This window comes from Haliotis cracherodii, unplaced genomic scaffold, assembly GCF_022045235.1.
Source record: "Haliotis cracherodii isolate W230 unplaced genomic scaffold, xgHalCrac1.p SCAF_15, whole genome shotgun sequence".
Taxonomy (NCBI): domain Eukaryota; kingdom Metazoa; phylum Mollusca; class Gastropoda; order Lepetellida; family Haliotidae; genus Haliotis; species Haliotis cracherodii.
The window spans coordinates 33,079,771-33,106,223 of NW_027266270.1; the positions used below are offsets into that span (position 1 = coordinate 33,079,771).

General features: G+C 40.8%; 1 protein-coding gene across 1 annotated transcript in view; it reads left to right on the top strand.

The window, feature by feature from the left end:
* Positions 1 to 23,287, top strand: part of LOC139462062 (uncharacterized) — a 47,273-nt gene extending 23,986 nt beyond the window's left edge. The window contains exons 2-4 of the mRNA XM_071243565.1: positions 11,141 to 11,352; positions 12,209 to 12,250; positions 22,478 to 23,287. Of these exons, the coding sequence (XP_071099666.1) occupies positions 11,151 to 11,352; positions 12,209 to 12,250; positions 22,478 to 22,611 (378 nt within the window). The 5' untranslated portion in view covers positions 11,141 to 11,150 and the 3' untranslated portion in view covers positions 22,612 to 23,287. The remainder of the gene's footprint in view (positions 1 to 11,140; positions 11,353 to 12,208; positions 12,251 to 22,477) is intronic.
* The last annotated feature ends 3,166 nt before the right edge of the window (positions 23,288 to 26,453 follow it).

Genomic DNA, 26,453 nt, shown 5'->3' on the forward strand with positions numbered 1-26,453 from the left:
CTGTGAAATGTAATGAAAGCGGAATGTAAGCGCACAGTCTTATACATTGCCGTGTTTACAATGCGGTAAAAGACAAGAGGTGCGCAAAGAGGCCGTGTGGCTGCCGTAGCTTGATTTATCAGAAATGTTTTGCCCCATAGATTCGTCGGTATTAACCAAACAGAATCGCACCAGAGAGGATAACAAACGTGAATTCCTATACTTCCAGCACGATCGGGTTGTATTTGTCTTAATTAATGATTTCTATTTGCTTGCATGCGAAGAAGTCATTTGCCAAGATTTTCGTTGAGGTATACTTCCGGTGAAGTTGAATTGGCGGGTAATTATAAGTGATGAGGGATTGTGATACATTTATTAGTCGGGACATTGAGGCGAATACCAAGCCATATCTCTCTGTTAGAGAGATATAATTCTACCATTTATAATCTGTATAATCGTCGAGTGTCTTGCTCAGGAAATTCACAGTCAACATTCAACAATTTGTTCCATTGGGGACAATGCTGTGTAACATGTGGGGGTGAAGGTATGTTGTTTGTCGGGGTTTGGTAACAGTACTGTCTGATTTCGACTGCGATATTGCCACATTAGACACTGGTGTTAAAACAGGATACCCAACGATGAAGCATTCTGTCAGTTTTGAATGCGGCGGACATGTTGATTTGTAATGAAGTATTTCATGGACGTATTTTTTTGCGATAAACGAAAAATTATGACTAAGGGAAATTGCTTGATTAATTCTGTGATGTGTATTGCAATGAGATATATATTGCAAGTGAATATTATAATGCACAGAGTAGTAAATACTCTAAGAGGACAATTCCAATCTAATACGTGATCGATCTATTCAATATGTTACAAGCAATATTCAGTGTATCGTTTCACCGTTTTGTTCTTATCTGTCGGGGGGCGGTCGGGTAGCCTAGTGGTTAAAGCGTTCGCACGTCACGCCGATGACCCGGGTTCGATTCCAGACATGGGTACAATATGTGAAGCCCATTTCTGGTGTCCCCCGCCGTGATATTGGTGGAATATTGCTTAAAGCGGTGTAAAACCATACTCACTCACTCGGATCTGTTGATCAGTATGCCTCGTCGACTGAATGAATGTCTAAAACATCGTGGCGGTATTACGCACTACTGATCCAAAAACGTCAACTTTGAAAAATGTCCCACCATGTCTTATTCATCCTTATATCAAAGTGATACTCAATTAAATTTATTAATTCATAAAAAAGTGGTCAGGTTGTAATAAAAAAACATTTTTTTTTAAATTCAGTTTATTTTTGTTGGCTCATACCACCAACATAGGTTGCTAGTTCAGTTCTAACCCGGAACCCATGGGGATCAATAATGGATATTAATGAAGCTTTCTGTTTTGTTTGTTGTTTAAAGCCGCACTCAGCAATAGTTGAGCTAGAAGTCGGCGGCCTTTAAATAATCGATTCTGGACCAGACAATCCAGTGTATGACATTGTGGGCATCGATCCACGCAATTGGGATACGATAACATGCATTAACCAAGTCAGCGAGCCTGACAACCCGTTCCCTTTAGTCGCCTCTCACAACAAGCATAGTCGCCTTTTACGGCAAGGATGGGTTGCTGAAGACCTATTCTACCCTGGATCTTCACGGGGCAGCCGGACTGTACAGACATCAAAACGTCATACTGTTTGATGCAACGGTTCATACTTTGTCATATCGCATTTGACCCACTTCGCGCTTTGAATGGCCCATTTCTGGTGTCCCTACTGTGATATTGCGGGAATATTGTTGAAAGCGGCGTAAAACCATACTCAATCACTTTGAATCACCTTACTGACTGTCCAGATCGGTCGTAGGATAATTATTACAAACTGTATGTCAGAAAACAGTTTCCTCCTAAAGTCAGTTTTGTAACCTGTGAACAGGTCTTTGTGTTCCTCATAATAAAGCAGTTGACATCCACAACTTCTCTCTCTTATTGTGTGAGGTGAGGTGAAATTGGGTTTAACGTCGCGTCCAAGATTATTGCACTTATATAGCGACGTGCATGCACGTGTGTCTGTGTGTGTGTGGCTGCTTGTACTAGACCGGACTGATGCCGATTTATAGTGCTAGCTCACTAAGATACCCTCGCAGTTTAACATGAGTACCCCACTCAGACACAGTATACTGACTCCGAGCCGACCAGTCCTTGCTTTAACCCCTTAATGCCGAGCGCCAGACAGGGTAACAACAAGTACCATCTTTTAACGTCTTTTGGTATGACGCGGCCGGGGATCGAACCCCGGACCTTCCGCTCTACGGGCGGACGCTCTACAACTAGACCACGGAGGCGGTCTCTCTTATTGTGTAGACGTAATCGTATCTTCGTATCATGTTTTCTTGTGCCATGGGCGAGATGGTAACAGTTGAAGATCTTTTGTCCAGAGGTGTACAAGACCACCCCGTTTGTAAAATCACGCACAACGTGCTCGTGTAACTTATAATACCAGGTCCCCTTGTTTGTCTGTTTGTTTGTTGTTTAACGCCACACATAGCAATATTCCTGCTATGTGACGGCGGTCTCTAAAAAATCGGGTCTGAGCGAACGTTCAGGGTCAGAATAGGTCTTCAGCAACCCATGCTCGTCGTAAAAGGCAACTAACGGGATCTGGTGATCAGGCTCACTGACTTGGTTGATGCATGTCATCGATCCCAAATGCGTGGATCGATGCTCATGATATCACTCACTGGATTGTCTGGTCCAGACTCGATTATATACAGACCGGCATCATATAGCTGGAACATTACTGAGTGCGGCGTTAAACAACCAAGCAACCAGAATTTCTCGACAATGATCTCCTTGTTGCTCAACCTTGACCTTGGTTGGAAGCATACCATGTTACGCAAGGTTCAGATTGCACGGCGTACCTTTACACGACAAGGCACGGTCTCATCAAGCGAAGATGAGACAACTCCGACTAAACACTTGATACCGTTACAAATTCTCCGTGCCGGATCTCTCAACGCTAATGACAACCTATGGAGGGACCAGCTGGCATGAGCAAGGCGGAGGAAGGGACAGAGACCCATTGTATGACAGTTACTCTTACACAGCCTTCACATCGCTAATCTATGATGTGTAGACGTTGGGATGTCTTCTTTCGTCGTGTCAAAGGCTTCCTTGTATATGGCCGGATATTATCCTGCTTCTTAACATTTGGTGTAGAAACATTACGAATGTGAGATGTATCTGGCATCAGTAGGTTGTTAAGGAGAGCGGCCCACATGGTAACAAGGTCAGGGGGATTTGGGCTGGGGACGTGAAATGAAAAATATCTTTGAAGAGGGGCAATGCTGGGAACAATTTGCCGTTCTTGTGACTTTGAGTTACACCACTTGTGATTGTCTTTTAACTCAAGTTTTATAATGTTTTTTTATTATGTTTATCAATTTAGTAATAGATTATTCCCTACTTCATGGAGACACGGTTTCAGTGTCACACAAGTTACTAATTGCAACATCCAGACTTATGTCGGAAATGAGATCAATGCATTGGAACTTTTGCGCCAAACATTTGCTATTCGTTGGGAGGGTGGGGTAATTTTGAAAGAAAAAAAATGTTCTCAGGTTTTAGCTTCCACAAATACATTGTTCGCTGAACATTCTAGATGCAGTGAAACAGATGTTTAAAATATTATCCTTGGTCTACTGAAACAGATGTTAAAATATTATGCTGGATGCACGGAAACAGATGTTAAAATATTATGCTGGATGCACGGAAACAGATGTTAAAATATTATGCTGGATGCACTGAAACAGATGTTAAAAATATTATGCTGGATGCACTGAAACAGATGTTAAAAATATTAAGCTGGATGTACTGAAACAGATGTTAAAATATTATGCTTGGTCAACTAAAACAGATGGTAAAATATTATGCTGGATGCACGGAAACAGATGTTAGAAATATTAAGCTGGATGCACTGAAACAGATGTTAAAAATATTAAGCTGGGTGCACTGAAACAGATGTTAAAAATATTTTGCTGGATGTACTGAAACAGATGTTAACAATACTATGCTGGTGGCACTGAAACAGATGTTAAAAATATTATGCTGGTTGCACTGAGAAAGATGCTAAACACGTTGTGTATTGGTAGCAGTCACCAAAAACACATCCTGTCCAGGAAAAAGTCCGAATTCAAAATATACAGTTTCCATTTACAAATTCAAACTGTTGATGCTCTTCATGACAGCCGTATATTATGAAATCTGAAAAAGTCTTGTTTTGTTTGCCTGCATGTTTTAGATAGTGTTATCAATCTCTTTGTCGCTTTTATAATAACCATACTATAGATTCTTGTACTTCAGATGTATAATTATCAAAATGGTGAAGTATCGAGTGTAAAAAATGATACAAACCACCAAATCACACGCAGTGAAACACTGATAACCCGGACCTCGTTATTCTAGGGACAATGACATCCGAACAGATACTGTTATATTGGTTTGTTGGTTGTTTTACGCCGCACTCAGCAATATTCCAGCTATATGACGGCGATCTGTAAATAATCGAGTCTGGACCAGACAATCCAGTGAGTGATATCATGAGCATCGATCCACGCAATTGGGATCGATGACATGCTTCAACCAAGTCATCGTGCCTGACCACCCGACCCCGTTAGTCGCCTCTTACGACAAGCATAGTCGCCTTTTACGGCAAGCATAGTCGCCATTTACGGCAAGCATAGATTGCTGAAGACCTATTCTACCCCGGATCTTCACGGGTCATACAGTTATACGTCTGTATAGAGTCACTGGTGGCCCGTCGTCTAAGAGCCGCCGTTAGCTGTGCAGAGTTGCTACCCTTAGACGTACAAGACAAATATGTGGGTTCGAATCTCAGATTGGTCCCGATTGTGTTTCCAGGTTTGTCAGCACCATACCCGTGCTAGTAGGTTTCACCAATGTGGTAAACATCTAAAACAGGCATCAATTCTAGTTGCTCCCACATCAACCTGACACGATGTGAAATAAATAAAATACTGGTCATAGAGGCACCAACTCTACAACTCTATAGCCATGCTTCATTTATGAGGACACGTGCTAATCCGGACAATTGCACTGCGAAGAATAACGCCTGGATTAACGTGGTCTCTCGTTCACAACCAAATGCTCCCTCCATCAACAGTGTCTGTTTACAGTTTGTAGGTATCAGTTCATAACTGTTCACCCGGAAGCGAAATAACAAGGCGCTGAAAGTAACGTCACGATTAAGCCAACACTCTCCACCAACACAAAAACAACTCCATCCCGTTTGCACATCAAAGATGAACAATTTATTCTTAACAATAAGATTAGGCTAATCTTCAAGATTTTCGTTAAAGTTATCCCCTAACGGCATCATGATGGGCCTGCGTCTTTTGAAGGAATGTTCAGCAATCCGGAGAAAGGGGTTTCTGAAGGCATTTCGCAAGTCCCATGGCATTAGCTGGGGGCTTATGTCAGAGGTCTTTGATACTCTCAATCAGCGGTGGTGGAATGATCTTGCCCTGTTTCATTATGGAGCACGTGCTACGGCCGACCCCGTCGGCAACCCAGTAAATCTGATGTATCGTCTTAATACAAACATATTGGACACACTCGCTACCGATTTGGACAGATCGTAGTTATCTTGGTTAAATAAAGCAACAATGTCGCAAATATCCGTTAGCATGCAATTTTCGAAGTAAAATAATGTTTCTGGGGTAAATGGTGTCAAATATTTTACAATAGTGAGCTGCCCATTGTTAATATAACAACGCCCTCTAAAAGGTAAAATTCGTTAATATAGAGTTGTATCCGGTTAAATAGGACTAAATCATATTGGGAACTTATTTATTGTAGAAAAAGGATTTAGGCCCAATACATTCCGATACGATTCCACGTATGGGCAAATTATTTAGGAAACGTAGATTTCAGAATTTTAGTTCGCAACAGTAACCGATGATATTATGTACCAACAACTTTATGTTGAATGGTATCATTTTGCGATGTAAATAGCTTCACAAACAAGAAGTTTCAGGTTTCCTACTGTTCTTACATCTCTGAATTCAGAGAAAACACTCAAGAAGTGACACCAGTCTTCAAAGCCAGATCTTCAATCAGGATACATTCCTCGATTTTCAAAGATGGATATTTCCTTTCGCATGTATCACAAATACGCAAACTCTCAAGCGAAATATGATTCATATATTTCTTGGTTTTATTTATTTATTCATTATGCAGGAATAACCCAGGTTCCAATAAACTTTTAAAAGTACCATATACATCATATAAAAAACATCTGCACAGTGTTTATGTCCAACCTTGATTGAATTTTTTTTAACATTCTTGTACGAAATGAATATTGTTTATTTGTTTGTTGTTAAACGCCGCACTCAGCAATGTTACAGCTATATGACGGCGGTCTACAGTGTAAATAATCAAGTCTGAACCAGACAATCCAGTGATTGACATCATGAGCATCGATTCAAGCAACTGGGATTCGATGACATGCATCAACCAAGTCAGCGAGTCTGACCACCCGATCTCGTTAGTCGCCTCTTACAACAAGCTTTGTCGCCTTTTATGGCAAGCATGGGTTGCTGAAGACCTATTCTACCCCGGATCTTCACGGGTGAAATGAATATTGAGCTTAGTTACAAAGAAATATATGTATGACAAATCATGCAGATCCAAAACTATGGTGACGGTCGGTATATTCAATGTCATCATAGTACGTTACATGCTTTTTCTTGATCATTTTTTTCATTCCTGAAGTTTTTACCTAAATTTTATCATCTTATATGATCCTTCATGCACAAAGGATACCTGCCACATTCCCTGTAAAGAATGCAATTTTGGATTTGTAAAACCAAAATTATGAAACGATTTAACGCTAGCAGTTCTAGACAAAATAAATCATTTAGTAATGTGATTTTGCACGATAGATCAATAGCAAATAAATAACAGATATTTCTTGTGATTGTGGAAAGGGATTTATTGCTTTGGGTTATCCAAAACAATAGGAGAAAGGTTACTTTTTGTTCTTTAGACAAACGTGTGGTATATCCGATGTCATCAAGGTGTTATAGCATTTTCTATGATTTTCTTGGTAGGCGTTGTTAGGGTATTTCAGTTTTTACTGATACTTCATACATCTTATGTGTTCATTTGATGTATGGTTTGAAGGTGCAACAAGCTATGCATATTCATTTTCAACTACAATTCGGCACCCGAGGTGAGTGAGTGAGTGAGTTGGGTTATGTGGATTATTTTATTTTAAAACTAAAATTAAAAACGTTAAACCCTAAACCAAATGTTATTGATTGTTTTTTTTGCAAGAAATATAGAATGTTCTCGAATGACTTTTTGTAGGAACGCTCTTCATGTGGACTGTAATTACATAGAGTTTGTCACTGTGATATGTAAAATGTTTTGCATGTCTAAGTAACTTTTGTCTTTAAGTATCAGGAATACACTATCAATCATTACTCCTATAACAGCAAGGCTGAAGAAGACTCGCCAGTTCCCGGAAAAGTTTTTACAGTGTCTCTAACATGTTATTGGCACATCTAGAATGTAGCTATCACTTCAGCGCTATATAACGCTTGTTGCTGTCCTCGACCGTTTCGATGAGATTTCAGAAAGATTATCTGGGTCCATGTTGTGGTTTTTAAGAGGTTTTTAAAATGACAGCGCCAAGCCGTGTTTTTTGTGTGAGTTCTTGTCTTGTCCGGGATTGATATACTATTGGGCGTATTTAATTCTAAAACGGTTAACTGTTCTTGAGGGAAGATTCAAATTTAATTATGCACCTTGAAAAAAGTTAAACAACACGTACGCCACATTTCCTTACGGAACAACCATTTAATACAAATCATATCCTGTAATATTTATCTGTCAAATCACATTTGTTTTTGTTGACAGAGTGACATACTCATATTGAAGTTAAGGAACAGAAATCAATTACCTATTTTGCGGCATAAAATCCGATTTTATTGATTTGTTGTTTAACGCCGCACTCAAAAATATTCTGGGGGGATAATCGATCCACACTGTCCATCTGTATGAGCAATCACCAACTTTACTGATATACTATCGACATACGTTATAGTTACTAGGTAGGTATCGGTGGTATTTTGGTGGTATTTTAGACATTAATGAGACCCGTGAAGATCCGGGGAGGAATAGGTCTTCAGCAACCCATGTTTGCCATAAAAAGCGACTATGCTTGTTGTAAGAGGCGACTAACAGGATCGGGTGGTCAGGCTCGCTGACTTGGTTGATGCATGTCATTGTACCCCAATGGATCGATGCTCATGATGTCAATTACTTAGTTTCGATTATTTACAGACCGCCGTCATAAATAGCTGGAATATTGCTGAGTGTGGCGTTAAACAACAAACAAACAACAAAGCAAAACAACGATAATATACAGGAGATATCAGTTTGTTCGTTCTATCGGACTGCGGCGATAAACAACAAACACACAACGGCATCCGTACATATTTCCGAAATATCCTTGTTCAGAATTCATGGAAATATATAAGCGGTGATGCTTAACCTTTTTTTCAGGTGTATAGTTTAAGGTCTCTTTTTATTTGTACTGCCATCGTGGTATGTGTTCCTCCTGGCCCTGTACAGGTGCTTCCTGTTGAGTTCATTTTTTTTATAAATAAATAGGCAAGTGATTCCATGGCATTTGATTGGCTTAGCAAGCAAATGTTTTTGCGTTTATGTTTCCATAAATCCAAAAACAATTAGACCACGCCCAGTTTATGAAAGGAATGACACATTACAAATTTACTTCTTCTTTTCCCCCTCTTGAAGATCCGGGGTAGAAAAGCTCTTCAGCAACCCATACTTGCTGTAAGAGGCGACTGTGCTTGTCGTAGGAGGCGACTAACGGGATCGGGTGGTCAGGCTGCTGACTTGGTTGATGCATGTCATCGGTCCCAACTGCGTGGATCGATGCTCATGTTGTCAGTCACTTGATTGTCTGGTCCAGACTCGATCATTTAAAGATCTCCGTCATGTAGCTGGAATATTGCTGAGTGCGGCGTAAAACAACAAACCAAACCAAACCAAACTCTTCTTATAAGCGTAGTTATACAAATCATCTTTAAATCATTCCAGGATAAGTTCGAAATCCGTTATTTTTTCACCTTGTCCGAGGTCATATGTTTTTTCCAGTTCCCCAGACAAAAGAAACGTTAGTCTTTAATCAACCATGTCATCTTGAAAATGGAACATTTCGAGTCATCGGCGACTCGTACAGTCATCGATTTGGGCGGGGATACGAGATAAATGTGTCTTCTCATTTTCCGCTTAATTAGCATCGGATACAAGGAACACGCTTATTGGCCGTGTAATGAAATACTGGAAATAAATGTATACAGTTTTTTTCCAATTGAAGGTCCTCGTTAAATAGGTTTTAAGCAACTCATACTTATCGTAAAAGGCGACTGACGGGTTCGGGTGGTCAGGCTCGTTGACTTGGATGGTGCATGTCATTGTATCCCAATTGCGTAGATTGATGCTCATGATGTCAATCCCTGAATTGTCTGGTCCAGACTTGATTATTTACAGACCGCCGTCATATAGCGGGAATATTGCTGAGTGCGACGTTAAACAACAAACAAGCAAACAACATACCTCCCTACAAACCATGCCTTTTTGTTTTTTTTGTGAAAATGTCGTTGAAAAGGGCTATGTCATTTTCTATTTCCATCGTCATTATTCCATTTATCTTTTGTGAATATGTTATATCTAATATCAAAACCTGTTTTGAACATTGCAGTCCATATATTTCCACTCAAAGGTAATTCTAAGAGCAAAAATAGTAACACAATCACGCACGAATTTTCTGCCACCTTGAGAAATAGCATCTTGAAAAACGCAAAGTCTGTTTTAATTTCTTTATGGGAACAAGGGAATTGGACTTCTCAGCACGAGTGGTTGGAATAGCTTCACATGGCACTTAACACTGATTCATCTATAGCCCTATTATTTTTTTCTTTGACGATCCCATTTATTACATTACTGATGATTAAGAAAGAAAAGATTTCCAGTTGCGAATTAACAACACATATTCTGATCTAATATAATCTTAACTGGCGACATTTTTGAGCGCGAAGGATTCTTGAAAATGCATTTGTAGGTATGAAATTAAAATTAACCAGCGTTTATTAACAGTCAAGTGACGCTATGTCTTACATATTACTAAAGGCATTTTTTAACTTTTCATAATCAATTACAGTTATAGGCGTTTTGACCTTGATAATGTTTATTCAATATTGTCTACTTGATAAAATTTGGCCGAGACCCCTGGTGATAAACTCCACTAGCATCTCTTGGTTTGCCCCATGATGTCTGTTCACGCCACATTTGACATAATAATAGTTTACGGACAACATTGAAAGTTAGATGACACTACATATGAAATAATGAGGGATAAATATATAACAGGTACGCATTGTAGGATTCTGGCCATCGTGACCTTGGGTGAATTCGGGTGACCGTATGTACATGGCATTTGTCGAAATCCTCACAGGGTTCCTAATTGAACCAATAATTCCTTCAAACTATCCATTAGTATGCCTTTTACAACGCCAACAGAGAGGGTATGGGGATCCGAGAGCGTTACCAATTTGAAACTAGTTCATACGGAAATAGTATCACACATTTACACGCTACTTGCCCACTAAATGAAATGTAGGTGAAACCTTTTGACAAATATAGGTTTGAAGGATGTTGTGAACGCATAAGGATGTTGTTAACGTATTTGCAATCTTATTAATATGTACGCACCTTAAAAGAACAGAGAGACAAATTTACATACTAATAATGTAACCTTGTTGGTTTATACTTGAGAAGGAGTTTGAGTGTTCTTAACCCAGATAGATGGAAAGCTAGCGTCGCCAATTTCTGGTTCCAAACGCTTATAGGGGGATTAAACTTTCTCACATAGGCCACTTGCTAATAAATCAATAATCTTTAAGATCCCTCAAATAGACTGGTTACAATTACGCATGCAGATCACAAGCCCTCCCTACTTGTGATCATAATCATTGTAAGTAGGGCGTAGACTTTGTATGACGTTCACGTAGATGGCTGAGATTGCTTGATTGATTAGTGTCTGTTTGGTTGATTGCAGCTACCCCAGAATGCCCCGCGACTGGGGGACCGCCCCTTCCGTCCAGCGAGTGCTGGTGTGCCTGTGTCTGTGTGCACTTCCTCTCACGTGTTTAGCACTTCCGCTTCCGGAAAGCCAGGGCAACCCACAGCTTGATAAACAGATGCAGCTAATGCGGATATTGTTTCGCCTTGGGGAGAGGGGACATACATCACCATATATATATAGTCACGGTGAGTATTCACATTCCTAGAAAAAGACGGACCATTTTGTTCCCGTAAAGATTCCGGGCTGGGATTGGTCTTCAGCAACCCACGCTTGTCGCAAGAGGCGACTATCCTTGTCGTAAGAGGCGACTTACGGGATCGGGTGGTCAGGCTCGCTGACTTGGTTGATGCATGTTATCGTATCCCAATTGCGTGGATCGATGCACATGATGTCAATCACTGGATTGTCTGATCCAGTCTCGATTATTTACAGACCGTCGCCATATAGCTGGAATATTGCTGAATTCAGTGTTTAACAGCAAATAAAAAAACAGAGCATTTTCATTATTTGTTCCAGACAATACTGGAAATGTATTTTTTGTCTCACTTTGAAAAAGAGGGTTATGACATTAATTTGTCCGGCTCCTTGCAATGAAAGAAACAACGTTTTGAAAGCAGTGAGCGAAAAATACTTATCCTGTCTCACACCCACGACCCAAACATAGAAGGATATATATTAGAAACTAATTCACGTTCAGTCCCGAATGTTATTTACCATTAAGATGCTCACTCTTACATAATATATGCTGACATGCTTACATAATATATATCGCCCATATGTATACGTATGAAAACGTTGATTGAGGGGTCAAGGATAGACCACGTATCTAAGGCGCCGCACTTCGTGTTGAGTTCATATGGTCATATGGTTCAAAAGGATGTGAATTGTACACATGCATGTTTGCATAATATACGCTCTCTAAATATAAGTAATCATGATATATACTGTTTTAAGTTCTTTTATGAATGCGCCATCATTCTGCTTTGATTTTTAAAAACCATACATGAGATAATCTGTTGACGATGATGTTGTTTTTTGCAGCCTTATTATCGCCGAGTTCAGCGCTAAGAAGAAAACGATTTGGTGAGTATCTACCATATATACAGCTCTTAGTTTAATTACCTTACATAAATGTTTTCAAAGCCAAATAAAGGATACATTTAAGAAGGCCCTGACTAGTGTCACACAGTTCAAAAGAGGTACGCACTTGGTAAGATCATATTTGGATTATCATACTTCCAGAGTAACAAATCATTGGTGCAGCGTTCGTTCCCTTTATATTGCGATCCGACAAGGATTGGTCGGTAAGACGGGTTTCCGGATCAACGGGGTCTTGGTTGATATCATATGCAATACCATACATATGCAACGTGGCAAGAATCATGCCCGTTGATGCAGACGCTGGCAATTGCATCACCTGGATGCTCTAGTTCTCGAGGAAACACCTGGGCCACGACTATCTTAAGTCTATGTTAAAGTATGGGAGTTACGATCGTCTTAATGCTACGATCGCTTTGTGGAACTGGGCCCTGGCCTGTAGACTAGCTTATTGACGTTAATTTATTATTTTTATTATCATCGTGTAGCTCATTTAAAACACGTGAACGATTGTTTGCATTGTGTCAAATACTTTTTTGGTTTTATCCGGATATTAGATCCATAAATATCTACACCTTCCGGATTTAAGGTAAGGGTTATCTTTCCTTCAATTAACTATGTCGTCATATGTGTTGACAAGTTTTCTGTCATGGACCTTCCTTAAAAAATGAAGAATGATCTGACAACATGAAACACTTGAACTGTTACATTTTTTTTTAAAAGTTAAAGTTTGAAATCAATAGTACGTATGTGTTAACACAAGACGTTTTTCAATATTGGAAATCCAAGTTGTGGAATGTGGTTGTAGTCTTCAGCGCACAGACATAACATGACTTAAACAGTCCATATGCATTACTGTAACAGTTTAAAGTTACAATACCAACCTAAAATTTATCTCAGGTTATTTAAAGTGACAGCTGTGGTTGAGAAATTTAGAAGATATGTTCCCAATATAATATACATGAGGCTATTATACATTTGGCCTATAGTATATATGTGGCCTATACGTGTCGTATACTTTTGGCAGAAATTCTGCATTGATCCCCGGGATGTGGTGTGCTCCAACTCAAACGTTGTTTAATCAGGGTTACAATATTCGAGGCCTTAGTAAAGTTTTAAAAGTTTTTTTTGTGGTAGACACGTGAAGGACATTTCCAAAGTTGACCCATCACTGACCAAACTGATGTCTGAGGCAATTCTTTCCTATTTATCTTGTACCAAATGTGAACAATTGACTTGCCTTAGCATGTGTTTGTAACGGGTGCCACCTGGTGGGCAGGATATGCTCGCCTTTTCGAGAACACCTTGCATCATCGCTGTTTTATAGTGACTAATAAACACATACTTATGACATAGGTAGAAACGTACATGGGACTTTTAGCCGATATTTGGAAATAATCACTTTTATATTAGGTATAATATTAAAATAATATTTGGCAAATTTCGATAGATATGTTGAGAAAAGTTCCATGTCAAAATTGTTCAGATTTTTCAGATTTTCGTAATACTGGTACTTGCAGTTAAATAATGGAGAGAATCTAGGAATGGATGTCAGATTTCACCTCGTTTGACAGGTTTTGGTGTCGCTTCTACCTCCTTCAGTGGAGAGTTTCGATTGTCAAGGCGACGGAATGTCCTCGTGATCAACCATTCACCTCACATTACGAAAACCAAGTTTCTCTTTCCAATATGGGTACAGTTGCGATGATAATTCTTTCTCTGGGTCGCTGTTATTCCGTGATGTTACAAAAGCGGGTAAAACCACACCCAGTCCCCAATACCCCGTCAGTTGCTATAAACAGATTTGCCTTTGATTTCATTAGTTAGATCCCGTTATTCATCCATCTGTAGGGGGCAAGGGTGGCCCAGTCGTCTAAGGCGCCGCGATTCGCTGTGCAGAGTTGCGTCCCTTGGGCACGCCAGAAACCTATGATTGTGGGTTCGAATACCGGTTCGCCCCGATTACGTTTCTAGGTTTGTCAGCACCATACCCGTGCTCGTGGGTGGTAAACGTCTGAGACCTGCATCATTTGGGGCTTTCCTCCCAAATTAAGCTGACACGCCTCGATATAACTGGAATATTGTTAAAAGCGGCGTTAAAGCAAACTCACTCACTCACATCCATCTGTAGCATTTGAAGCACACTGGTGTGAACTTTGGGTACTCTGGTAACACTTATGTACGAGGTGAGGGTAGTCCTTCTCAACAACACCATCTCGCCACAGACATACACACTTGACGTACAGATACACTGGTAGCTGTCGTGGTTGAGTGTGCTTGACAAGAGTGAGTGTGAGGAAAACAGGCTGTAGATACAATGAATATGACATTCGACACTCAAACTTAATCCTCCCTGGATGTCCTTGTCAATCTTGTCTTCTTGTCCTACGGTTGAGCCATGCGCACCTGCTCGTCAAACAAAGTTTGTGTAACCGATTTTCGAAACGTTCATTGACATCATCTCCACAGGGCCTTCTTTTCGAAGACAAGCTTTCTTTCCGGTACGTGTACCCAATTGGGATCGATGGCATGCATCAAACCAAGTCAGCAAAAGCTCGTGTAACCAATTTTCGAAACGTTCAGTGACATCATCTCCACGGGGCCTTCTTTTCGAAGACAAGCTTTCTTTCCGGTACGTGTACGCAATTGGGATCGATGGCATGCATCAAACCAAGTCAGCAAGCCTGACCACCCGATCCTGTTATAGTCTGGAAGTTAATTCAAGGTACCGACGTTTACTACAATATCTGAAAAACTATCGGACCTACTCCAGTCAAAGTTGGTATGAGATTATTAAACAATCAAACATAACTGGATATTACATTTAAAGACAATCGGTGCATGAATAAAAAAATCTGTCTATTTAGCTATCACTATATTTCGTCAACAACCAGACCTGTTCGTCACGGATGGAACGAGCATTCATTGAAACATCCATTTGCATAATGCTACCTCTTCGTCACAGGGCCATATGACACAGTTGAATCAATCAACTCAACTCGAAAGGGTGCACGGGAATCACGCACGCACGAATACGGTGTTAGCGTTGGGCGTCTCAACGTGCGTGTTTTTCACATATTGTAGTAAACGTCGGTACCTTAAATTACCTTCCAGACTATAGTCGCCTCTTACAAGCATAGTCGCCTTTTACGGCAAGTATGGGTTACTGAAGACCTATTCTTTACCGGATCGTTACAGGTCCTGTAGTGAATCCCAGAGCATTCTGTAAGATAGGGTCCATACTGGAATCTTCTACTGATTACTGGCACTGGCATAGATTAACCTGTTAAATAGGACATTCTGTGGACTATCCCAGAGCATTCTGTAAGATGGTGTCCATACTGGAATCTACTGATTACTGGCACTGGCATAGAGTAACCTGTTATTCTAGAGCGTTCTGTAGTCTCCCTGGCTGAAATATGGTACTGAATAAATATTGTCTCAAACATTCAACCTCATCATCCTCATAATGTTTTAGGAACATTGCGGAACATTTTAATGGGAAATGTGGAGGACGATATGTGTTTCTCTGCTTTTTAAATTATCATGAACCGATATGACCCAATCACATCTGAATTGGCCTTCAGAGACCCATGCTAGCTGTAAAAGGCGACTATGCTTGCCGTAAGAGGCGACTTACAGGATCGGATGGTCAGGCCCGCTGACTTGTTTGAGGAATCGTATCCCAATTACGTAGGTCAATGCTCATGATGTCAATACTGGATTGACTGTTCCAAGCTCGATTATTTACAGACCGTTATATAGATGAAATATTGCTTAGTGTGGTGTTAAATAAACAAACACAGCTAAAATAATTAATTGAAAAAATTTACAACCTGAACCATTCATTGTTCATACTTATGACGAGAAATGTGTGTCGCACGTGCGAACTTGTTTAGGCGCCGGCCCAGGGGCGCGCAAATAGCGTGACGACACCTGCCTGCACGTGCAGATCATGTTGAACATGAATGATGTCATTTTTCAAAGTGAACAGCCTGCGATGTTCTATGTTAACGGTGCCAAATGTCACTGGACAGAAACCTCTGGCTCCACTTTAGACTTAATATTTGCAACAAGATATATATAATCTGCATGTAGGATAGTATTTTGTATCATGGAAGAGGCAACAAATATTTGGTTTCCGGTTTAGAATTGGTCCCCAGCAACATTTGCTTGCCTAAAAGAGGCGACTTTAGGGTCAGGCTCGGTGACTTGACAAGCAATCCGGCAGTGTGGATCGTTGCTGAAAATATCAATTTCTGCTTTGTTCGGCGGGACACGATTTTTTATTGCTTAGTGCGGCGTTAGACAACAAAGAAATAAATCTCACATTTTGGTGCGCGAATCAAGACCCGTTTCAACCACTATGCAACCCATCAGCTCGTTTTCTGATCAACAACGCTTTGGAACATCAGGTTGTTCGCAGATGGAAGTCGATATTTCAAGGCTCTCTAAATCCCCAGTAAAGTACAATTGTAGCCTTATTGTCCTTAGGTAAAAACAATTCTATTTTTAACAACGGCATATCCTTTTTGTACTTTTGGTGTTAATTCTTCTACAAAAGCCAAGCGATTCACCGTCTAACAATGGTGTCCTTGAAATTATTGAAGAGTGCGTGAGAGAGGTTTTACGCCGCTTGTAGGACATTCCATCAAAGTCACCGCGGGGGACATCAGAAATGAGTGTCACACAATATCCACGAATCGGATCCATCATTTCGGCGTGAAGATCGAACGCTTTAACCACTGGGCTACCCCACCGCCCCAAAACCACGACAAGAAAGCCGTTCACAATAATACATTCAGCGTGCCTCGATTGTCTTCCAGAGATACTGATCAATAAATAGAATGTACTTGTTGTTTTGGAAGGATAAATCTAACATTTAAAAACGATTCTTTCAGCAAAAAACAGAATCACAAATTCTAAAACTGGCTTTGAAAATGTTTTACCTAAAGGTTCCTGTCTTATTTCAATGACAATCGAATATGATCACACCAACAGCTTAGAAACAAGTTGTCTTCCTATTCTGTTGAATTAATCCTGGGAATACAAGATGGAAAAGAAATCTCAGATTCGTAAAGCTCCTTGGTGTTTCTAGTGTATGCTGAGCGTATACTGTACAGCAGAAGGTCTTTGCTTTGCCTACACGACAGATTAACCGACAAGCTATCTGCCATCTGCCGTCTGCCGTATCGGTGTATAAATGACTTGTTCTCTGTGGTTTATTTCAATGTATATTGCATTCGTAGCTTTGTAACTTAACCGGAATATGACCCATTATAAGATACAAGAGTGTGTTCAATATTAAAGGCCAAAGTGTTAGAACGTGAATTATATTTCTAAACATGATATACCTGATTCTGGTTCGGTTGATTTACTTGTAGAACAGAACTTAATTATTTCTCTCAAGACAATATGCTCGACGTCTGCAGCGCATGTCTTTGGTGTCCTCTATTCCGTGATACATACGACCCATGAAGATCCGGGGTAGAATAGGTCTTCAGCAACCCATACTTGCCCTAAAAGGCGACTATGCTTCTCGTAAAAGGCGACTAACGGGATCTCGTAGTCAGGCTCGCTGACTTGGTTGAAGCATGTCATCGATCCCAATTGTGTGGATCGATGATTATGATATCAATCACTGGATTGTCTGGTCCAGACTCGATTATTTACAGACCGCCGTCATATAGCTGAAATATTGCTGAGTGCGGCGTTAAACGACCAACCAACCAACCAACAGTGATACTTGTTTGGCATCGCAGTTATCCATCGCATATAGATCTAAAATTATCTAGAATTGGTCTTCGGCAACCCGTGCTTGTCTGGACTACACAATCCAGTGACTTATTTTGGGATAAACGATCCACACTGTCCATCTATATGAGCAATCACCAACTTTACTGATATACTATCGACATACGTTAAAGTTACTAGGTAGGTATCGGTGGTATTTTGGTGGTATTTTAGACATTAATGAGACCCGTGAAGATCTGGGGAGGAATAGGTCTTCAGCAACCCATGTTTGCCATAAAAGGCGACTATGCTTGTTGTAAGAGGCGACTAACGGGATCTGGTAGTCAGGCTCGCTGACTTGGTTGATGCATGTCATCGTATTCCATTTGCGTAGATCTTTGCTCATGATGTCAATCACTGGATTGTCTTGCCCAGATTCGAATATTTACAGACTGCTGTCATATAGCTTGAATACTGCTGCTTGGGGCGTTAAACAACAAACAAACACTAAAGATTTAAAAATTATGAGCAGATAGAAAACACAAAGAAAAAAACAGAATATTTGTAAACACGTAATCGGAACAATTGTAAACGTAAAACAGTAAAACATAAAACGCCTATGCATGAGAACAACTAGTCTACATTATCCTCAAAAATCATATACCTAATTTTGTAACGTTGGTAATTTGGTTTTCGTTGGGTTCTTATGCATGTAATAGAAACAGTGAGTGAGTGAGTATGGTTTTACGCCGCTTTTAGCAATATTCCAGGAACATCAGCGCGGGGGACACCTGAAATGGGCTTCAGACATTGTACCCATGTGGGGAATTGAACCCGGGCCTTCGGCGTGGCGAGCGAACACTTTAACCACTAGGCTACCCAAAAGCCCTCTGTAATAGCACCAGAATACATCAGAACAGTATCTCTCAAGCCAATATTTTCGGCATATGCATGTACACTAGACGAGGGTCAAGGTCAGCAAGTGCAACGGTTTGTCCCAGAACACGACACATTGAGGTTACTAATGCTGGAGTGAGTGAGTGAGTGATTGAGCGAGTTGTGTTTACTTCGTTTAACTGTGTTTAACAGTCGTCAGATGTATCACGGCGCGTCAGCTTGATGTGGGAGGAAAGCCCGAAGTGATGCAGGTCTCAGACGTTTACCACGCTGGTGAAACCCACGAGCACGGGTATGGTGCTGACAAACTTAGAAACAAAATCGGGGCGAACCGGGATTCGAACCAGCAATCATAGGTTCCTGGCGTGCCCAAGGGACGCAATTCTGCACAGCGACAATGTATTTGTTCTGAATATGATTCAGATGATGTTATTTCTATGAGTAGACATGGTGTTATATTGCGTCTACGACACGGGTATGGTGCCGACAAACCTAGAAACATAATTACGGCGTCCAGGACTTGGAACCCACAACAAAAGGTTCATGGCACGTCAAAGGCACGCAACTCTGTACAGACTTGCGGTGCCTCAGACAACTTGGGTACCCATACACCCCAACATTGGACATAATCTTTAGACTTTCAGACTGAAGCATCTTGTCCGACGTAGGAAGACCACAAAGTGAATGAATTTGTGAGTGGACATTTTCCAAGAAGTAGTTGTGTGTGAGTACATTACGCCGTTTATAGTCTCTTGGTATAATAGCTGCGTCCTCGTGGTACAACATGGGCATAGTCAAATAAATAAATAAAAGTTTGTTTGTTTGTTTGTTTGTTTAACGCCGCACTCAGCAATATTGCAGCTATATGACGTCGGTCTGTAAACAATCGAGTCTCGACCAGACAATCCAGTGATTGATATCACGTGCATTGATTCACGCGATTGGGATCGATGACATGCATCAACCAAGTCAGCGAGCCTGACCACCCGATCCCGTTAGTCGCCTCTTACGACAGGCATAGTCACCTTTTACGACAAGCATGGGTCGCTGAAGACCTATTCTACCCCGGATCTTCATGGGTCCAAATTAATAAAGGGTTCGTTATACCTATTCGATAAAAACCTTCTCAAGTCTTTTATCCGAAAGAATCTACAATTCCAAAACGTAATACGTTGAACAAAGCGTAGTTTGAAGACATAACAATTTAACATAGTGCCAAATAAACACCATTTCCAATCTTTTCAAATGAAATCTATTCGCTCTAAACATATGTCCCTTGCAAGAAGTTAACCTGGCTTAAATTATTGATTGGCCAAAGTAAAGCTATGTGCATGTTGGGAGAATGCGACTTTTATAGCTTTGAAGACTCAACCAATGAAATACAGCCATCAGCTGATGCTTTGCACATAATTGTTGTTTACTGGTAAATGACAACAAGATGTTTTTTGACGGTTATGAAAACCAGTTGTTGGCACATCTGTTTGATTGAACTCGCAATCACCATTCACCTGATGAAGGGACAAGAAGTAGCCGTGAAACATTGTTGAATTCACTAAAAGGTGTTATCCATAAAAGTCTAATGCTTATAACAGTGACCGTTGACACTTTCTCATGTTAAAGCTCTCGGCTCGGCTTTGTGTTGGAATAGTGTGGCGACATCTAGCAAGACTGAACCGTATACGCCACTGCACGGAGAAGTGGGGAACTAATGCGACTAGTGATCTAATTGAGTTAGTTCATATACCCAAACCCCGTAGTATTACAGTAAAATACGTGACAGTCTCAGACAGATCACCAACACGTGTCACTAGATGTGTGTGTTCTATTTTGTTTTATGTTAAAAAAACTGGAATAAACGAAGTTAGATGAAACCTAATTGACAGACGAAAGGGGTGTTTTTTTCTGGAACAAAATCTTGGCGGAGAAAACCCTACATTGCCAGACATAATGGTTGTTCCAGTTATATGAGGGGGCACGGGTGGCCCAGTCGTCTAAGGCGCCGGAATTCGCTGTGCAGAGTTGCGTCCCTTGGGCACGCCAGAAACCTATGATTGTGGGTTCGAACCCACAATCATAGGTTTCTTTAAAAATTATAACGGCAAAGGCATAGACTGTATCATTCGTCACCACTCGCCCCTTTCCGCAACCTGCTATTCGGCTTGTCCCGGAATAACACGAGTTGGTCACGAATGAGACTATATGAGTTACAATATAAGGGACACAACTCTTTCCATAATCATAGAATGATATGCAGATAGTTTGTAGATTTAGTCACGATCAGTCGATATGACATCAAAATGATCCAATGATCACTCTTAATTTATACATTAAGGAATATTTGTTGCTAATGCAGGCGTCATTACCTGTTAAAACAGGTGATGGTGCTTTGTCTTATTACGACATAAAAAGAAGGTATTCCGTATCTATGTTGCAACCGATTGAACCAGAACACAGTGTGGGATTGCAACACATGGCCACAATCTATACGTCACATTATCACTAAAAACGCTCCAGCCACTGTGTCACTGAAACACTAAAGCCCACAGTAGCACTCATACGGTATAGGACATTGTCACTGTTACTCTATAGATCAAAACAGCATTAAAACACTACAGGCCACAGCAGCATTAAACGCTACAGGCCACTGCAGCACTAAACCACTACCGGCCACAGCAGCACTAAAACACAACAGGCCACAGCAGCATTAAACGCTACAGGCCGCTGCAGCACTAAACCACTACCGGCCACAGCAGCACTAAAACACAACAGGCCACAGCAGCATTAAACGCTACAGGCCGCTGCAGCACTAAACCACTACCGGCCACAGCAGCACTAAAACACAACAGGCCACAGCAGCAGTAAACGCCACAGGCCACAGCAGCACTGAAATATTTTGTCCACAATAACTCTAAAACACTACAGGCCACAGCAGCACTGAAATAATTTAGGTCACAGCAGCACTAAACTTCTTTAGGCCACAGCAGTATTTAACTATGTGGTCCACATCAGCTCTGAAATGCTATAGAACACTGAATAACTGTAATACAATAGAACACGGCAGGTCTCAAACACTATAGACCACAGCAGCACTAAAAAGAACAGGCAACTGCTGCACTAAAACACTTCCGGATAAAGCAGCACGAACATAAATATAGGCAAATGAGGCACCATAGCACTGACTGCAACTGATTGTAAGACACAAGAACACAATAAGACACTGTTACACAAGAACATTGTTAGATATTATTCAGACGCTGGAACAATATTATTATAAGACACGTCGACACTAAACGACCCGTGAAGATCCGGGGTAGAATAGGTCTTCAACAACCCAAGCTTGTAAAAGGCGACTATGCTTGTAAAAGGTGACTAACAGGATCGGATGGTCAGGCTCGCTGACTTGGTTGATGCATGTCATCGATCCCAATGGCGTGGATCGATGCTCATGACAATGACTGGATTGTTTGGCCCAGGCTCGATTATTTACAGACCGCCGTCATATAGCTGGAATATTGCTGAGTGTGGCGTGAAACAACAAACAAACAAACACTACAAGACACTCATTGTGATTCTCTGTTGCAGGTATCGCGGGGTTGGACAATGTTAACTTCATAACGAGCACTCTGGATCAGCTCCGGGCAAGAGAGAAACCTCCTATACTGCGGCCTCGAGTCACTATGGAACAATTACAGGAAATGATGAACGCAGGCCGCTAGGTTGCGCTGGAATTGCCGGATGTTCCTGCGACTTGAAAAAAACAGTGTGATGTTAACGAACAGTATTGAATAGGAACATGTCCCGAAGAGCAGCTCTACGCTAAATTGTGAACCGATTGGATGAGTGAGAGAACCTGTATGTCCATACTTCCGTGAAGTGAAGGGTGTTTCCACTCCAAGCGTGCAATATTTGGGGTACAGCAGTATCCCTCTGAAGGCTCCTCAGCTTCCATTCTGCATATTGAACTGGGACCCCCTTCAATTCTACTGTCAAGAAAACTGATTTTGAGTTGTACCTGAGTTGGATAGTGATCAAAATTTGGTAACCGAATTACGATAAAATATGACATAATTCTTTACGTTTGGGCCAAGGGAGTAGAGTAGGCCATTTCAAAGTGGCAGTTTGGCTAGTGTTGTCGAAAAACATTGTCAGTAAATGTTAATATCTGTGTGTAGTTGCCTATTGTTTCGCTCTTGATTGTGATGATTTTGTTGTTTTGTAAATGTTTTCCGATAAGACAATTTTGCTTCATGATACTCACATAGTAGTAGGTTATTAACAATTCATCTTTAAAACTCCACTGCCAATGGTAATTTGGTGAACGATTCAAGCGTGCTGACTGGACAAGCAACCTTGTTGGATACGAAACTTAGAATAAAAACAATAAGCATTGTCCTTGACCCCTTGTGTGCTTATATGTCCAGGCAGGGTTTGGCGAGAAACTATTGTATTCCACTTATGACGTTGCCCAGATATGACGTCAGTCAGCATGACGTCAAAAGGATATATTGCAGAGTAAATATTACGTACAAAGCTTAATTATTTAGTCAAACTTCGAAAGTATTATAAGCCTATATTTTATCATATCGGGTGCTATTACAACAATATAATTCAGATTTAGTTTAATAATTTAAAAATGATATCTTTCTCATAATAGACTCCATATTTGGTGTAGATCAGTTGACATGATACCACATTTTGCCGATATTTCCTGATTATAGAATTGTTTAATCTTCCTTGTGTGTTGACATTAAAGTGGAGAGAGACTATCACAGTCTTCATGTTTCAATTGTTGTTAGACTACCCAGAAACTACCCACGAATGACTACCATCACATTCCCATGAACCTTTTACCATGAACAACTACCTGCGAACCACTTCCCATACACTGTTTAAGAACCACTACCCCGGACCTACACACCACTCACTGAGCATGAACCACTATCCATTGACTACAAACAGCCCAGTATCCATACACTCACGAAGCACTATCCATACAACTCAGGAGCCAACATCAAGACACTATTGACGAACCACTACCCATGAACCACCAATGCACTAATGCCCGGAGACTGAAAAGTCGGTGGTTCGATTCCCTGACCGCGTCAGACCAAAATACGTTAAAGGATGGTACTTGTTGTTACCCTGCCTGCAAACTGATTGTTCAGGTAGAACACACTGTGTGATTCAAACACTAAGCCACACTGAAATGGACACATTATCATTCAATCGCTTTACACCATTATGTCACTAAAACACTTAAAGATCACTGCAGCACTAAAACGCTATAGGCCATTGTCACTGCAACCCTGGCTGGCACTCGATTTTAAGGGGATGTAAGGATGACAGGTGGTATACTGTGTCTGAGTGGGTTAAACATGTTAACCTTCGGCGTGGTATCTGAGTAGGCAAGCACTATAAAACCGGCACAAAGTCCAGACACCTAAAAGCAGCGACACACTAGTGCATGTACATTGCTTTGTGGTGCAATAATCTTAACCGTGACGTTAAACACCATTTCGTTTCACCAGTACACTACCCATACATCAACTACGAACGACAACCCATACACCACCCACGAAGTACTATCCTTACACTAGACCGCCCCCGTGGTCTAGTGGTAGGGCGTCCGCCCGGAGAGCGGAAGGTCCGGAGTTCGATGGCCGCGTCATACCAAAAGACGTTAAAAGATGGTACTTGTGGTTACCCTGTCTGGCGCTCGGCATTAAGGGGTTAAAACAAGGACTGGTCGGCTCGGAGTCAGTATACTGTGTCTGAGTGGGGTATTCATGTTAAACTGTGGCATGGTATCTCAGTAAGCTAGCACTATAAATCGGCATCAGTCCGGACTAGTACAAGCAGCCACACAAACACACACACGTACATGCACGTCGCTATATAAGTGCAATAATCTTGGACGCGACGTTAAACCCCATTTCACCTCACCTCACTTCACCCACCTCGCATATCCTTACACTAGCCAAGAGCCCTGCTCCTACTCATCACACGAACCATTATCCACACACTTACTGCTAACCACTATCCATACGGTAACCAAGAACCACTATCCATACGGTAACCAAGAACCACTATCAAAACCCTTTCCACGAAGTACTGTCCATACACTACCCACGAACCACTATTCCTCGACGATGAGTTTAACAGTATATATTTTGACCTTTGTCACTTGATCACCGAATGGAACGGCAAATCCAGTGTTGATTCTTTAACTAGCCATTAATGAATAACCGTCGAACAAATGGACATATTGCAATGCTTCGACAGATCGATCAATCTTTAAGCTCATAATCACGACCGAAAGACGTCCATTCATCACGTCATATCTAGACACAGAATCTGCTCTTCGACGTGTGAGTGAATTAGTTTGATGCCGGTTAGAACAGTAATTCAATTGTAATGTGTGTGTGTCTGTGTGTAGGGTGTGTGTGTGTGTGTAGGGGGGGGGGGGGGGGTTATAAACCCCAAAGGCACGAAATGACGCGGGGGGGGGGGGGGGACAAATACTAGACTCATTGTAGTCCACAGCTGGGTAAGAGAAAGTTACTATGCTTAGAACGGTAGCCGAAACTAAAAAAACGTGCATTTAAAAAACGTACCAACTACATGTATGACACCACATCAAATACATTTAATAAGCATTTTAGCCACCATCAAACATGGGTGTACACGTTTTTTGGCTCGGCTGATTATTGAATGATTGCAGAGGTGTTCAGATGGGTAGATGGATGGATGTGTGGACTGGTATTTTCATGTGTGTGTTGAGTGGCCAAAGTAATTTGTCGACAAGCTTCAACCCATCATTCAAAACATTGTTTTCATATTCGTTTTCATTTAATCAATTGGATGTATAACTAATAAGTGGATAATATAAATCAATCTCCGAACTCCGAAAATAGTAAATCCTTAACCAAACTAGCTAAATTTGAATTATGATTGTGTTTATTATATTTATGGAATATTGGTAAACGAAAACATATCCAGCTCTTTTAACGAAGACAATGAAGTCCTAAAATGAGCCTGTTTAGAAATAATTGCATTTCTGACATTTAGACAGCTTCACATTATAGACATTATTGACATGATGAATATAATGATACAATTTAGTCTTTATTCTCAGCAATATTACATTCGACGCCCCTTTGGAAGCATATGATGATTCAATTACGAAGTAAAACATATTGGTTACAATTGATGGTATATTTCCACAGATCGTATGTCTGTCCTTGTCTATTTGCTGCCAGAATGTTTATGGGATATTTGTATGTTTTCGTTTTTGTTTGGTTGTGTCTGAGTGTGTATGCACCAACGACCTTTACGTTTTTGATTATCTGACACTCTGACCATCAACAAAGACGAAGTTATTGAGGCGACCATACCTTCCTATTTTATGAATATTAATGGATGTGAAATACATTTTTTCTCCACATTCTAAACGCGATTGCAGAGATTCATTCAGATTTCGTCAATTATTCATCTAGTGGTCATCAATTATTTACCCCGTATCAGTGGTCATCAATTATTTACCCCGTATTAGTGGTCA